At 39.0% G+C, this 14,821-nt stretch overlaps 1 protein-coding gene across 7 annotated transcripts in view; it reads right to left on the bottom strand.

Annotated features, from left to right (window-relative positions):
* Nucleotides 1-287: 287 nt before the first annotated feature.
* The window catches only part of cfap46 (cilia and flagella associated protein 46), a 65,649-nt gene continuing 51,115 nt past the window's right edge, over nt 288-14,821 (bottom strand). For 5 of the 7 annotated variants that reach the window (XM_087850373.1, XM_087850367.1, XM_087850368.1 and 2 more), the window contains exons 47-59: nt 14,201-14,367; nt 13,890-13,990; nt 13,511-13,581; nt 12,709-12,876; nt 7,598-7,677; nt 7,174-7,234; nt 7,018-7,050; nt 6,790-6,886; nt 6,531-6,643; nt 1,483-1,564; nt 1,174-1,310; nt 876-980; nt 288-645 (exon numbers count right to left, since the gene is read on the bottom strand). In XM_087850373.1, coding sequence (XP_087706499.1) covers nt 524-645; nt 876-980; nt 1,174-1,310; nt 1,483-1,564; nt 6,531-6,643; nt 6,790-6,886; nt 7,018-7,050; nt 7,174-7,234; nt 7,598-7,677; nt 12,709-12,876; nt 13,511-13,581; nt 13,890-13,990; nt 14,201-14,367 — 1,337 coding nt within the window. In that variant the 3' untranslated portion in view covers nt 288-523. The remainder of the gene's footprint in view (nt 646-875; nt 981-1,173; nt 1,311-1,482; nt 1,565-6,530; nt 6,644-6,789; nt 6,887-7,017; nt 7,051-7,173; nt 7,235-7,597; nt 7,678-12,708; nt 12,877-13,510; nt 13,582-13,889; nt 13,991-14,200; nt 14,368-14,821) is intronic. The other 2 variants (XM_087850371.1, XM_087850372.1) reach the window with 1 other exon arrangement.

The following is a 14,821-nucleotide window of genomic DNA, read 5'->3' as shown; positions in this document are numbered from 1 at the left end:
TGAACAGCCGGTACATTTGATCCAGGACCTTTTCTTGTTATGATGTAACAATATTAGCCACTACACCACCCAATCTCACATTAATATGCAGGTTCTGTATGCCATTGCAAAGACGAGGCAAAGACATTAATGATACTTTGGTAGTTTGCAACTGTTGCAAAAAATAAACTAAAGCTTTAAACTAAATGTAGCACAGTAAAACCTATAACACCCACCTGCACACTTCGGGTACCTCTGCTAGAAACAGCGGATCATTCTTTCAAATTTCTAAATTTACTTTATTTCCATCGTCCCACAGGTACAGACATCAATCATAAAGAGGATAAATCACTGGAAGGTATCAACTCCCCAAGCACTAAAAGCTTTTATTTTTTGTTTGCTGTGAAGTAACATTTTTATTTTATACAGTTGGGCACTACCATGAGTAGTAAAATCACTACTGAGACCAAAAATGTCTATGCAAGTAACGAATCAACAATCTTTTTCTTAAATAAAGAAGCTTCAGTTGAGGATATCCAGATTATCACATGACAATAAAGTTGGGAAGGCCATAAAGAACGCAGTTGAAGGCAGATGGTGGGAGAGCCATTTCATGCTGATCATCACCTTCCTTTCTGTCCTCTGAGACAGCGAGGAGCTCTTGATCTACAGAGAAAGCAGTTAACTGTAAGTTTTATTGAATTTTGCTCCTTTTGTGCAGTATTACCAGTTCTATATTTATTTATGTAACGATTCTGCTCAATATAGATCAAACAGAATTTATAGATAGTGATTCTTTGTACTCAAAGAGCATAAGCATGCAAATTGAATGCATTAATAATAAATAGAAATAGAATGCAAAAGTGAAGCTACATATACATATATATTTATAGTACCATTTGATCCTTTGACCTTGTGAATACCTTGTGGTATTTCTGAACTGTCCCCTTTTCTGAGGGCATGTACGGCCTGGCCAGAGGTTTGTTGAATCCTTAGTATATCTGCAAGTGGTGGCGCACACACACACACACACACACACACACACACACACACACACGCACACACACACACACACACACAGTGCTAATGTAACGTCTAATAATACCCACAGGTGCAAAGTAAATATTTACACATACTAATTTACAATCTCAGCTCGCAGTAATGTAACGTTTTAAATACACGCCTAAAACCTACTGTCTAAAATAGCGGTCACATTATGTGTGTTCTGTTGAAAGCTGCTGTGCCACTGATTCAGGACAATACAGCCAGCACCACTCAAACTGAGCAGCAGAGCAGTCTCCACGGGATTCTGCAGGGCCACCGTTCCTGCACTGGAGAGAAGGAAAATAAAGACACAAAGAGAGTAAATGTTGTCTACAAACCTCTACCAAGCAAACAGTCAAAAATACTGCCAAGAAAAAACAAAAACTTGGAAAATGCTTTAGGAAGGCAAAACAGAAACGGAAAATTTTAGTATTTCATTCATTCTAACTTCTTTGATACCTCCTTTGCTTGCCAAGTTTGGACTGACGGAGAACACTGGCCTTGTTGTGAACCTGGTCAAAGAGCAGAGCCATGTGGCATTCTAAGGAAAAAAACATTATTATCATCATTAGTTGGCAACAGAACATTAAATACTTTGGGTAATTTTAAGAAAAGTGCTAAACAAAGGGTAAGAGATATGCTAAATGCATGACATCTTTTTACTTTTATTTTAATTACGCTGTTAAGCACAATGAATGACCAAGGTTGTGCTTAAAATGTTTACATTTTTGAAGTAAAGTTGAGGGGTGTATGATGTATTTGAGAGATAACTGATTAAAGCTGCTGTGAATAACAGAGGGACAGTGCGATTTTACACACACTTTAGACAGTATGTGTTAATTAACTAAAACATAACATTTTAGCCTCGGCCCCACATCTGACCAGCTCTCAATCTGATTTACAAAAACAGAAACATGAGATGAAATATGGAAAAGTTATGACAGAAGGTTAGTCTAAGAGCCAAAGAGGCTTTTAGCAGGATTCTCCTGCACATGCTCGTCGGACACTCCATTTACGTAGAAGCACACAGGCACTCGACCTGTGGCTGTGAAAAACTGGTGCTTTTGTCTGCTACATGGCGTTTTACTCCAGCTGACAGAGACAGTAATGTTGGTTTCCAAACCCTTTGGCTTTGTAGCTGTTTCATTTTTAGTATGGCAGTAAATGCATTCAACTCTGAGGTTGTTGTCAAAGCAACATTAAAGCATTTTTGTTCTTTAAAGAGTCTTATTTTGTATGAAGTACTGTTTTGTCAGGATGACTGCAGTCCAGGACATGTTGTTTCAGTGTGGAGTAAATTGTATTTTGCCATATGAGCACACCTCCCTGACCTTTTCATGGATAAAAATGGAAAGCCAAAGGTGGTGAGAGCAGAAGCGACCCTCATACAAAGGGTACACCCTCATAGATTTTATGGCAGCTTCTCAAGGCTGGCTCATTTAAGTTGGACAGACAAAATTGAAAATTCTTTCTGAAAACCACGGATACAGTCACCACTGTATCAGCCTGTATCTGGTTTTAATCAGCATACAGTTCAAATGTCGGCATCCACATGCACACGGCACCTCCGCGAGGACCCCTCTTGATGCTCAGTTTTATGTAAAGCTACTGGAACAGCACACTGGGACTTCTAGAGAATGCCTTTTATAGAGAAGACCTTGTTTATTTAGATAGTAAATATTACAACAGCATAGCCCCGTGATTGCCAGTGATACCCCTCAGCCAGTGTTGGGAAGGTTACTTTTAAAATGTATTCCACTACAGATTACAGATTACAAGCCCCAAAATGTATTTTGTAATGTATTCTGTTACGTTACTCAATGAGAGTAACGTAACAGAATACTTTGGATTACTTAATATATTATCATGCTTTTTACAACTACATGAATGTACTATTGCTGTGATTTATTACTATTACTGAAGTTTATTCGACATAGCAATACCAACTAGATTTTTAAATCTTAATATAAATGAGTAACAGTAGGGTGGACATTAGGTAAGGCTGCACTTTTTGCAGCGATCTCATATAGAAAACTATTCTGCGCGTAATAAAACAGGTCTGCTGCTCTGAACCGTAGTAAAGGGACCTCTGGTTAATACGTCGGGTTCTGTGTCGGGCTCGTAGCTGAAAACTAGCTTTACTTTGTTGTCTGGGTCAACTTTGCTAGCGAGAGACAGAGAGAGGCGTTGAAAGGCTGCTCCAACGGAGCTTATTGTTTCGGAGGAAAACACGAACACGGTGTACAGTCGAGTCTTAATAGCTTACTTACCACTGGGCTACACTGCCCATGAGGCTACATTCTTTAGGGCTATGCCTGTAACACTTTGCCTACTGCCCTCATATTAAATAATTTTTTGAACAACAATTTTTAAAAATATTTTGTCACGTCATTATGCGGGCTGCAAGTAGAGGTGACATGGACCACGAGATTGAGACCCAGAAATTAGAGCCTCTTAATGCGTGTTTTGTTTGGGTTTCCACCGGCGTGGAATTACCAAAAATAGAGAGGGGACAGCCTAACATACGAAACAGGAAAAGACCACCGTGTAATCCATTTATTTTAACAAAGTAACTGTATTCTGAATACCACCTTTTTAAATGGTAACTGTAATGGAATGACCACACACACCGCGCCCGATAGAGTGACGAGAATACCCCGTCAGCCTTTTACAACTGAGGGATAAAAACATACAAGCAGCAGATGGTGCTACATGTCCTCAATGACACCACTTTCCCCTAAAAACATAAATCTGACAATACCTAATCACATCATGTTGGCCAGTTAAGCAGTAACAATCGAGTGTGTTGTGAAGTAACAGCTGCAATTCAGACCACTGTGTCATTCACACTATAGTTAGCAGCACTAATGTCGGTCTAGTGGGTGCCACATATGTCCGGCCTGGGGCCGGACATATGTGGCACTCTGCCAATCACATCTCAGATTACCTTTGCTTGCTGGTGAAGGAGATGAAAGGGGACGTGAAGGTGAAGCACAGTTGTTTTTTAAAAAATATCTTTTGAAAGTGTGAAAAGCATTTTTAGTGCCAGTTATCATTTATTTAAAAACTGCTGAAAGGCAGGAGTGAAGAAACCTTCTATAATAACTCAGAATGTCTCCTCACAGCAAATAGATTACAACAGGCAAAAGTTCCTGGGATTAGACTACCCTTCTTCTACAGTTTCAACTGAAGAGGAAAGTGTAAATGACCCTTGTTAAATTTATTTTTACAAAACATTATTTCCATACAGTCAATTAACAGCAGCCTTCCCAGTGAGCATGACCCAGTATTAAAGTCAAAATCATTAATCCTCATTATGTTTTTGATATTACTTTATTTATTACAGGCACTCAGTGAAGTTAAGGAAATGTTATTCCAAGTATTAGCTAGTAAAACCTCATTGATTTCTCACTGCAGTGCAAGGATATTTATATTTATACTCACTCAGGGAATGAAACATTGACGGAGTTAAGGAGATTAAGCCCACTGCTCCATTTACTGTTTACATAATCTACAAAGCTGCTTCAAATTTTAATCATTCATTCATTCGTTCATTCCAGTATTTTGCCTGTTGTTTTCACCCCAGTCTAGCACCTAAAACACATCAGGAAACTCAAAACTTGGTGTGATTTCATGAACTGATACATATAAGAGAAAAAATGACTGTTGTTTTCTGCCGTGTCTTTGTTGTTGGTATTCTCTTAATGCTCTCAAATCTCTTCATCTTCCATGTGCCTATGCGGGTTGTTATTTTTTAAAGTTTTAAAAGTTAGGCTTTGATCTACCAAAGTCCAACTTTGGTTTGTTAGTGCTATAAACATACTATCTCCAGTTTAGCCTTCCTGTTTCAGATGGGCATACATGGCTCACCCAAGAGGCACCCAGGAGGCATCCTACTCTGATGCCCCAACCAACCTCAAGTGGCTCCTTCATGTGGAGCAATTCTAAATAGGCTCTAGACTCAGCCTGTTTAGAATGACTGAACTTTTCACTCTATCTGTAAGGGAGAGGCCTCCCTTCTTCTGAGAAAGCTAATTTCTGCCACTTGTATCTGTGATCTCATTCTTTTGGTCACTAGCCACAGCTCATGACCATAGGTGAGGGTGTGGATGTAGACTGACTGGTAAACTGACAGCTTCGCTTTTATGGTCAGCTCTCTTCTTATTATAACAGACTGGGGATGCGTCCCAATTTAGCTGTCAATCTCTCCTCTCCCAATCGTTCTTGAACAAGACACAAAGATACTTAATCTTGTTGGATCTCGTCCACCAGTAAAAGCCCAAATTTTTAGGTCCAGGCCGAGTGAATACAAGGACACCCATCCCAGACTATCGCCTTCCGTGATGGCAACTCCAGACTGGAACAGAGTTCAGGCCCTTTCCAGTAGACTGGTTCCAGAGTCCAAGCTGTGGAACCAGTGAGGTGAGCCCAACTACATCCATCCATCCAACCTCACACACTCTCTGGTGGGGAAGGAGCTCAGGTTTCCTTCCCCACCAGAGAGGTGACATTCCATGTCCCAGTTCCCAACTGCAAAAGATTGGGATTGGACTGGCAGGGCCTCTGCTGTTGACTGTGGCTACATAACAAGCCCAAATCATCCCCATTACTTTTCACATAACATCATGCTATGCATTATGGACAAACCTCTCCACTTTAAAATTAACTGTCCAAAGAGCATTGCCCCCAAAGTTTTGGGAGTTGTTTAAATAAAATTGAAAGAGTTTCTCTTGGCAACCCTTCCAAACAAGCCACACTTGCTTAACCTTTTTTCTAATTTTACTGTCATAAACTTTAGAATTTTATGTCTTAACTAAAATTGGGAGAATCTGACGTATAATTCTTGTGTGGATAGTATTTGCTTTGGACTGACCTCTGCTGAAAAGCTGAAGGAACTGCTTCACAAATTTCTATTTGCTTTTATTATTGCTCCAGACACACACAACAGTGTGGCAGGAACTTCTTTACCTTGTGATTGTGTGTGTCTGTGTGTGACATGAAAACCCAACCAAAGATTGTTTTTTAATGGGTCATTCTTTGTTCCTCTTTTAGCTTAATTCTTGCTTTATTTTGAAGATTAGCTTGTCATGTGTTGTCAACTTCACTCCTCTGTTCCTTCTTGTTTCCCAAACCCGTCATTGGTGCCTTATTAACACAATATTACCTTATCAAACATCTTCCAAGTATGCCAACCATGTCACAATTTCTTTAGGTTATCATTTCATGTATACAATTAAAATACCATTTTTCTTTGCTTTGTCTGTACTAAGAACAACCTTATGAAGTTCATGTCAGTGTGACAATGACATTGGCTGGTTCTGTGTCATTCGACTCATTACAGTCTTCGTATTTTTAATGCTTACATGCAGTAGTAGCCATAACAAAGTGATGAATGTACTGTGAGTTATTAAATTATGAGATGGAAGCAGTAAATGCATTGTCTTTACATTCCTTTACAAATACTACAATCACAGGCGGGAAAATGTGATATAAGAGTGTAAACGTACCAGACAAATTGAGGGATCCTAGTTTGTCAGGTGGTATGTTTTCCATGAAGTGTTCCACCCCCAGGTAAATAAAGCCACTGCATCTGCACAACATTTGCTCCATTTCTGACAGGCTTAACAAATATGAAGACATGTTAGCAAAGAAGAAGTGACTGGTCGTATGTTGAATGTAACAGATACAGTTGGCTGTTGCTGTGCTCAAAGAGCCAAGAGGGAAAAAATGGTGTATAACTTTGATTTGCTGCACTCTAAGACTCACCTGGGTGTCTGTTTGCTGCCCATGAAGCCCTCCCACAGATGAGTTACATGCTGGGTTTCCAAAATCTCCTTCATCTTCATGCTCAAACTGGTCCCTTCTGTGTGATATAGTGTATATTATTCTAGACATCTTAAACACTTTATCTAACCTACAATGACCAGTTGCATGTTTTTGAATATATCCATCCATCCATCCATTCTCTTCCGCTAATATTAACAAATTACTTACCAAAGTGGCCATCATTGTAAGGGTCAACGAGATCTTTAAAAGGCATGTTAAGAAGTATAACGGACCTGAATTAAATGAACTGAATTAAATACCCAATTTTATATGTGAAATTACATATTTCTGTTTAACAAAAGTAATTCTGAAAACAAAAGATACATTTGAAGTTACGCATGTCCACTGGAAAGGTGTTAGAAGGCAGCACATGACTGGCAGGTACCTGGGTAAACAAATTTTAGTTTTTACAGCTCAAAGCAGCTAAAAATGTATACAAAGTGGAAATAAATAGATGACATATCACATAAATGTGCAAACATGCAAATATTCTTTTGTACACACATATCACGACTGAGAAAACAGAAGCAGAAAAGAGGGTTTGATGAAAAAACAGAAGTGATGCACAACAGGGGATAAATACCCAGAAGCTTGAACTACGATCTTTATGAAAACATTATGTAATTGATTGAAAACCACATTTAAAAGAGACGCAGGGAGCAACTTAAATAACTGCCAGTGCTGACAGGAGGTAAAAGGAATATTGCTTTCTGTATCTGGCAGGCCCAGATTAATTTACTGAACTCACCGCTTTGATGGCTTGGCTTTGATCTCCCCTCGTTTTAGTTCCCTTGCCACCTTTGGTCTCCTTTTTGTTGTCACTTTCAACTGCCACAAACAGGAAGCAGAATTAATACATACACTTGTCTGCAGGGCAGATTACACAGCTTTTGGACTGGTAATTTTTTTTTTTTTTAAAAACAACTTTCTCAGAGACAGCAAAGTCATTGGCACTTATTGGTGGCAGAATAAGTGGTGGCTGCAATGCCTTTGCAAAGGAAAACACTTGCTATTAGCATGTGTTATCATTTTTAGTGCATTACTCAAAACTGATGCTTTATACGTTATAAATAAGGTAGAAATCATTACATTACGTTTATTTTTATTATTCTGTTGTTCCATTTGTTGTTATTTAGTGTCAGGCCATTAGCAGGCTGTAGAAGAAGGTTCCATCTGTTGGCTGACCAGTCCAACACTATTCCAAAGTGAAATCTGTTCAAATTTTGCAAAGATACTGAATGCAACAATTCAACGAATTTGGCATATCCCAAACTTCCATTTTATCTTTTAGGAAAAAACAATTTTGAGTAAAATAACAAAGAGAATAAAAAATAAAACCGTAACATCTCTTAAAATGAGAGTAGTTACACTACCGATGAACATCCATTCTGATATACACATTTTAATAACCCAACCGCCTTGATAACAAACGTCCTACTATAGCATGTACTCAAACATGTCATTAAAATCAGATCTTTGCATAACGCACATCTCAGAAAAACACAAAGTTACTTTTCATTTTTTTAACCGTTATTATAAACGTGCATCCTCATCAGGTTACGCCCTTTAACCCGAACAAAATTTACTTAAACGTATTTATTTAATCTATTCATTATTGCCAAATGTAGAAATATCCAAAACTAGTTCATGCATTATAGTCCTTACAATCCTTTATTATCAGGCTAAGGCTCCATAAGAGCCATCAGCTGAACCGAAAAGCCAAAATAAGAGTATTAAGAGAGACTAACAGAGAGACATATTTAATAATAATAATAATGGACTGGATTTATACAGCGCTTTTCAAGGCACCCAAAGTGCTTTACAATGCGACTATTCATTCACTCTCGCATTCACACACTGGTGGAGGCAAGCTATGGTTGTAGCCACAACTGCCCTGGGGCAGACTGACAGAAGCGAGGCTGCCATATCACGCCATATCGCCACCCTCTGGCTAACACAAGTAGGCGGTAGGGTAAAGTGTCTTGCCTAAGGACACAACGACCAGGACAGAGAGCCCAGGGATCGAACCGGCGACCTTCCGGTTATAATCAGGCTCTGTCGTCTCTTAAAGACCTCTTAATAGCTCATAATAATCATTCCGATAAGCTCTTGTGTCATTTATGGTCCCTTGAGTTTCCAAAAGTAGACAGTATTGGTTCCCCCTCACGTGGAACATGGACAGGATCTGCCGTTTAAAAGTTTGCTTCAAACTTTTCTTTTTGATAAACCTTGTACAGTGATCCCAGGCTGTCTCCTGGATGCATGGCAAATATCCTTGGGCAAGATACTAACCCCATGTTGGCCTACTGGTGGTGGTCAGAGGGCCTGGTGGCGCCAGTGTCCGGCAGCCTCGCCTCTGTCAGTGCGCCCCAGGGCAGCTGTGGCTACAATGTAGCTTGCCATCACCAGTGTGTGAATGTGTGTGTGAATGGGTGGATGACTGAATGTAGTGTAAAGCGCTTTGGGGTCCTTAGGGACTGAGTAAAGCGCTATACAAATGCAGGCCATTTACCATTTTCTTTTTTACAATTAATATAGATGTAGGCTGTAAAACCCCTGACTTACACACTTTATACACTTTTCTCAGACAGGCATAGACATTTTCACACGTTTCTCTCTTGTTTAAACACTCTCAAAGTTCAAACCTTCGTAGAAAAATAAGTCCAGTATTATAGAATGAAACCGAAGATCAAACCCTGTTTTCAGGTCCAGAACATGGGAATAGAGCAGCTGCCAGAGAATCAATGGTACGGAAGTAGAGGAAGCAAGAAGAATGAGTTGAGTGAAGTTTGACTAATCTGACTGTTTGGTTTCACCTTCTAATCCTTTGACATTGACACTGTTATGCTTGTTGTCTTCTGCTAGCGAAGATCTATGTAAATTTGACAAGCTGAACGCATTCTATACTGTACAGGAGACACAACACGAGATTGATTGAAAATGGTCTACAGCTGATCAGGATGCAAACCACAATGTAAAAACAAACAAACAAAAAAACATGCAAAACTGCATCCCCCCAAAAAAATCCGCAAAACAGCGAGGCTGTGAAAAGTGAACCGTGATATAGTGAGGGACCACTGTAGTTAGGAATGAATAACATGATCCTGAACCTTAGTTATACTGTTGTGGGCTCTGGCTTGTTGGTCATTATGCACTGGAGAATTTTTAAGCACTCACTCTTTTCACTTTTGTCGTATTTACAATCTATTGCATGTCATTACATTTTCTTTTCTCTTTCTATGGTTCATCGTTTCTTGGCCTTGTTGTTTGTTGTTGCTTCTCCTCTTTTCTCCCATCTCTTTATTCTCACCCTCCCAAGGATTGAAAGTAGACGTAGTAGCACTTTATCAACCCCACAATAGTAGTAGTAGCTGTCTCTCCCTGACCCTGGTTCTGCCCCAGGTCTTGTCCTGTTAGAAGGAAGTCCTTCCTTCCTAACATCACCAAGTACCTGCACATAGGAGACCATTGCCTTAACACAACTGCACCTCATCTTATAATTACTTTAGTATGATTGAATAAAAATGTCTTTACTTTGTTTCAAATGTTATGTTTGACTGCATACCTTTCATATCAGGATGTTTTTAAAGATCACACAGCATCACTGACTACATGGTATCAGTATGTTCTACCTTAATCTAGACCACCCACCGCAGTTTGCTGTGACTCCCATAGTTAATTATAAATCTTTCTGGCAATAAAGAATAATTCTAATATACAAAACTGCTTAGCACCATGTTTTTTTTCCTAAGTGAAAATTAAATGTAAAATCTAACTGTACAGTTAAAATCACACAACCTGATCACTCAGTAACACACACAGTAAAATCTGAAGAAGCAGTAAGAACAGACATGCGTGCAAAAGCATGTGTTTGCCCCCCTGAGGGCAATCTTTTTATAGTTTGTGCTAATTTGTCCTGTGTGTACTTCATGCAAAGCAGTGCACAGAATAACAAATAGCCCTTTCAAAAGTGGTTTCAGGCGCTACATCTTCTTGACACAATGGTAAACTGTAGATGTCAAAATTATGGTAATCGTGGTCTGGGGGAAAAAAAGCAAACACTAATTTTTTCTGTGGTCTGATCATCACCCGTGTGTTTGATCCAGACATCAAAAGATGTATTAAGAAAAGCTTGTTGTAATATTTTCCCATCTGTGGCATACGAGTCTCAAGGGATACACAGACACACACATACATAAATAGTAGTTTAACAGTAACCTTTGAACAGTGACTCAAGCGATGCAAATGATTCAACCTTTAAAAAGGTACAGATGTCTGCAGGATCCCATTCAGTGCTCTTTTTACCTCCTTTCTTTTCACCTATTCCTTTCCAAAATAGTAAAGTGCTTAATCCCCCAAGCACTGAAACACCATCAACCCCACAAAAAAGAGAAAGGAAACAACTGGACCGGGCACGATATGTGTAATAAAGTAAAATGATGCTCATTTGTTTCTGTTTTTACTGTATCAAAAATAAAAACACAATGTGAATAGTGTCCTAGGCTTCATTTATTTGCCTTATAGCTTTACAGCTATGTTGGTTGATTTATCTGAAACAAAAACCTATCCTTAATAAATGTGGATACAATTTCAAAGGGCGAAAGAGAAAAAACGACAGTGTGTCAGTTTCGGTTAAGGTTCTTTCTTTTTTCTGCCTCTAAACCCTGCAATCAGTTCATCTTCTGACACGCTGAGCAAGTCAAGACAGTAAGTGTGCAACAGTTTACGAAAAACTTGATGTGGTGCCTTTTTGCGGACCATTGTGGACCATTGACTGTGTCTGCTGATTACAAGCAGGAGACACAGTTAATGGACATCTATTTAAAAAAAGAGAGAAAAAAGGCCGTGGTGTTCACTTCACAGACGTCTTCATGAAATTCTGCATGACAGCAAGATGTGAAATGACCTTTCTCTCCTGAACAAATTTCTATGGATGGCTGCTTGCAGTCTACATCCTGATGTCAAGATACCTCTGCAAATGTAAGCTATTTTTCACTCAGATAACGAGGAATTATGTGATGTGAGGCAAAGGTCCGATCGTACACCTATGTATGGGTGGGTTTAGGCAACCCAGAAAGGGCTTCCTTCATTTATAGACCTCCGCTTCAATGTACAGCTCGGCCCTACACTAGTCTCTCAAAACTGGTAAGAATTCTTCCTGTTTTTACATAATTTTACTGACAGTAACATCAACAAAATAAAAACGATAAAGTAAAATAGCAGAGCAAAAACAACACTCTGTCTTACATTAAAAAATAAATGAGATAAAATCAGTATTGCTTGGAGAGTGATTGTCGGCTTTAATTAAAACTCCAGGAGCAATTAAAAAAAATAGTATTTTAAATATTTAAAGATGATGTCAAAGACTGCAGTAACAAAATTAATGATAAATGGAGCTCCAGATACAACAGTCATTCGCAACAGTTTGCCAAAAAAGTTTGCTATATGAAGGACTTCATTACTCATCTTTCAATTAATAACTCAGTGAAAGAATATTAGCAAGCTGGTTTGAATATATATTAATGTGTGTGTGCGTGAGTGTGTTTGAGTGTGTGTGGGGTGTTTGTAGGGTGTCCTTGACTATAACCAAGTCAAACTTAGGACCTTTTTAATAGTCCATTAATTTAAATTAAGGTCCATGGTTTAGCAATGCCTCACAGTCACATTGAATGGCTGGAGTATTGCAAATATGTAGCTGTAGTCTATAAATGTCAGATATAAATTCTTTAATGGGCTCCATATAAATACAATCAATTTTCACATGGCTACTGGTCTTAAAGTTGCAGGTCCCTTGGAAAGGGTAGGAGATTTAGTTCATGCTTACAAATATTTTAGAGTATATACATGTGAATGTATTACCTTTTTCTTCTCTCTTTAGGCGACTGTAAAAAAGCTGAAGGGAAAAGTCCCGAGTCACAGAACTCAGGCTATCTTCTTTCAGGATAGACATGGATTCCAGAGGCAGCTCCAGCAACCTCTTGTCTGCCAGTACCACCACATACTCCCCTGGTTCAGTTGGCATTTTAACTGTATATATCATACACATAAAAGTACAAGTTTCACATGCATCACATATTTTGTGACAGTGTAAATGTCATAGAGCAATATACTCCCGACTGTACAGACATTATAAGGCATCAACTTGTACAGTTTTTAACCATATGTGCAGAACTAAAAGTATTTAAAAAGAAAACTGTAGATGGTTTGATAACTCCAACAATGTGCAGTAGAAAAATCCCACCAAATTTTGGAATAATGGTTCATATGATACAGAGGAATCATGCCTTCAACACACAGCACAGTTTGCAGGCTGGCTAGCAAGGCTGCATTCCTCTTTCTTTCCTAATCATCGGGATTCCCATGAGTGTACTGCAACCTAGCCACATTAATAGCCTTAAACAATATGGATCTTTATGCTTTTAAAAAAGGCATAGGCTTCAGTCACTTTGCATACTCTAAATGTGCAGAGGAGGCAAAAACGGTGTCATGCTCTGAAAATTCTTCCTATGACATGACTAAAGGTAATTACAACCCATTCAATCTGGATTTATGACAATTTAATGCTTTTTAATAACCTTATTCAATGCAAAAATAACCATAATAACCTTAGGCTGTCAGAGAGACAGGCAAGCGTATGTTCAACAGCTTACTGCTCCTTTACCTGAGCTCTCTTTCTCTTCTTTCTCTTTGGTTTTGGCCATTTCAGGGGTTGGCAGAGATGCAGCATCTGGCCTGAAGATAAGACCAGGTGAGAATCAGCAAAACTACACTTATGTAGAGGCATTTAAAGTATAAACCATTCATATTATCAGAATTGGTCAGACATTTGTTTCATAACTAAAACCCTGTGTACATAAACCATGACATAAACAATACAAAAGATTCACATACACTTGAATTGTACATCATTCAAACACTCCATTCAATAGCTTCTTTTATAATGGAGTTCAGATTTCTGAGCATTAAAAAAGTGTTAAAGTTAAAAAAAACCATGTAGGGAATATGTAGTTGTTAGGAATTAAAGTGTCTGACAGATTCACCTTAAGCAAGAGAAGTCAAACTGTTTGAGGAGTGGATTTAAATATTCTTCCATGTCTTTTACAAGTTCTCTGAAACGACATGCTAACTCTCCTGATAGTTTCTGTATAGAGAAACAAGAGAGAAAGCAGGGTGAGGGGTTTTAGACCACTGATCAGTTTCACACGTACATTTCTTTCAGTTAGATGTTGCTTGGGAATAAAAGTTTTGCCAGTAAGTAAGAAATAGACATGACGTAAAATTAAGTGCACCGTAGTGAGTAATAGAGTGAAAGGCAAGTCGTGGCTTTAACAGGACAGACATGGAGAAAAACCTGATACTCCTCAGAGGCCTCCAGCCTGTCCTCAACGCTGCGCAAAGAGTCTTTATTGAGGAGGGCATGTCTTGTCTCCTGGCAAAAAGCCCGAGTCTGTTCCCTCAGTGCCAGCAGAGCCTGCGGGCAGACTGAAACCTTGGCCATCCCAGAGCACGTCAAGCTACCTAGAACCACAGAATGACACACAATCAGACATGCATACTCACAGACGCTGAGTACTTACTGGCTTTGTAATTGGTCCCCGTGAGCATCTCCCACACCCTCCTCTTCTTGGTCTTTTCATCTATCCTTTTCTTTTCCTCACTGCTTGTTGTTTAATGAATTTTCTCACATTCTCAGGCAGTGCATCCAGCCCTTTGCACCACTCTTACCACTTCTTATGTCAATCAAATCCCAGAAAGGTCATGAGTAAAGTAAGTAAAGCTATATGCTAATATCATGACTTATGAACTTATTATGACTTATGAAAGCTGGTGTTTCATGCCAGCCCCCCCCCCCCATTTGCCTTGTTATGTATAAATGCAGACAACAATGATACATGTGTGAGATAAAGACCATATTCCTCAGGGTTATGAAACAAATCAGATGCAGTGTAAAGATACAGAGAAAAAGAAAGTA

The sequence above is a fragment of the Neolamprologus brichardi genome, chromosome 13 (assembly GCF_056152115.1).
Source record: "Neolamprologus brichardi isolate AB-2024 chromosome 13, ASM5615211v1, whole genome shotgun sequence".
NCBI classification, from domain to species: domain Eukaryota; kingdom Metazoa; phylum Chordata; class Actinopteri; order Cichliformes; family Cichlidae; genus Neolamprologus; species Neolamprologus brichardi.
This window is presented reverse-complemented; position numbering and strand designations above follow the sequence as displayed.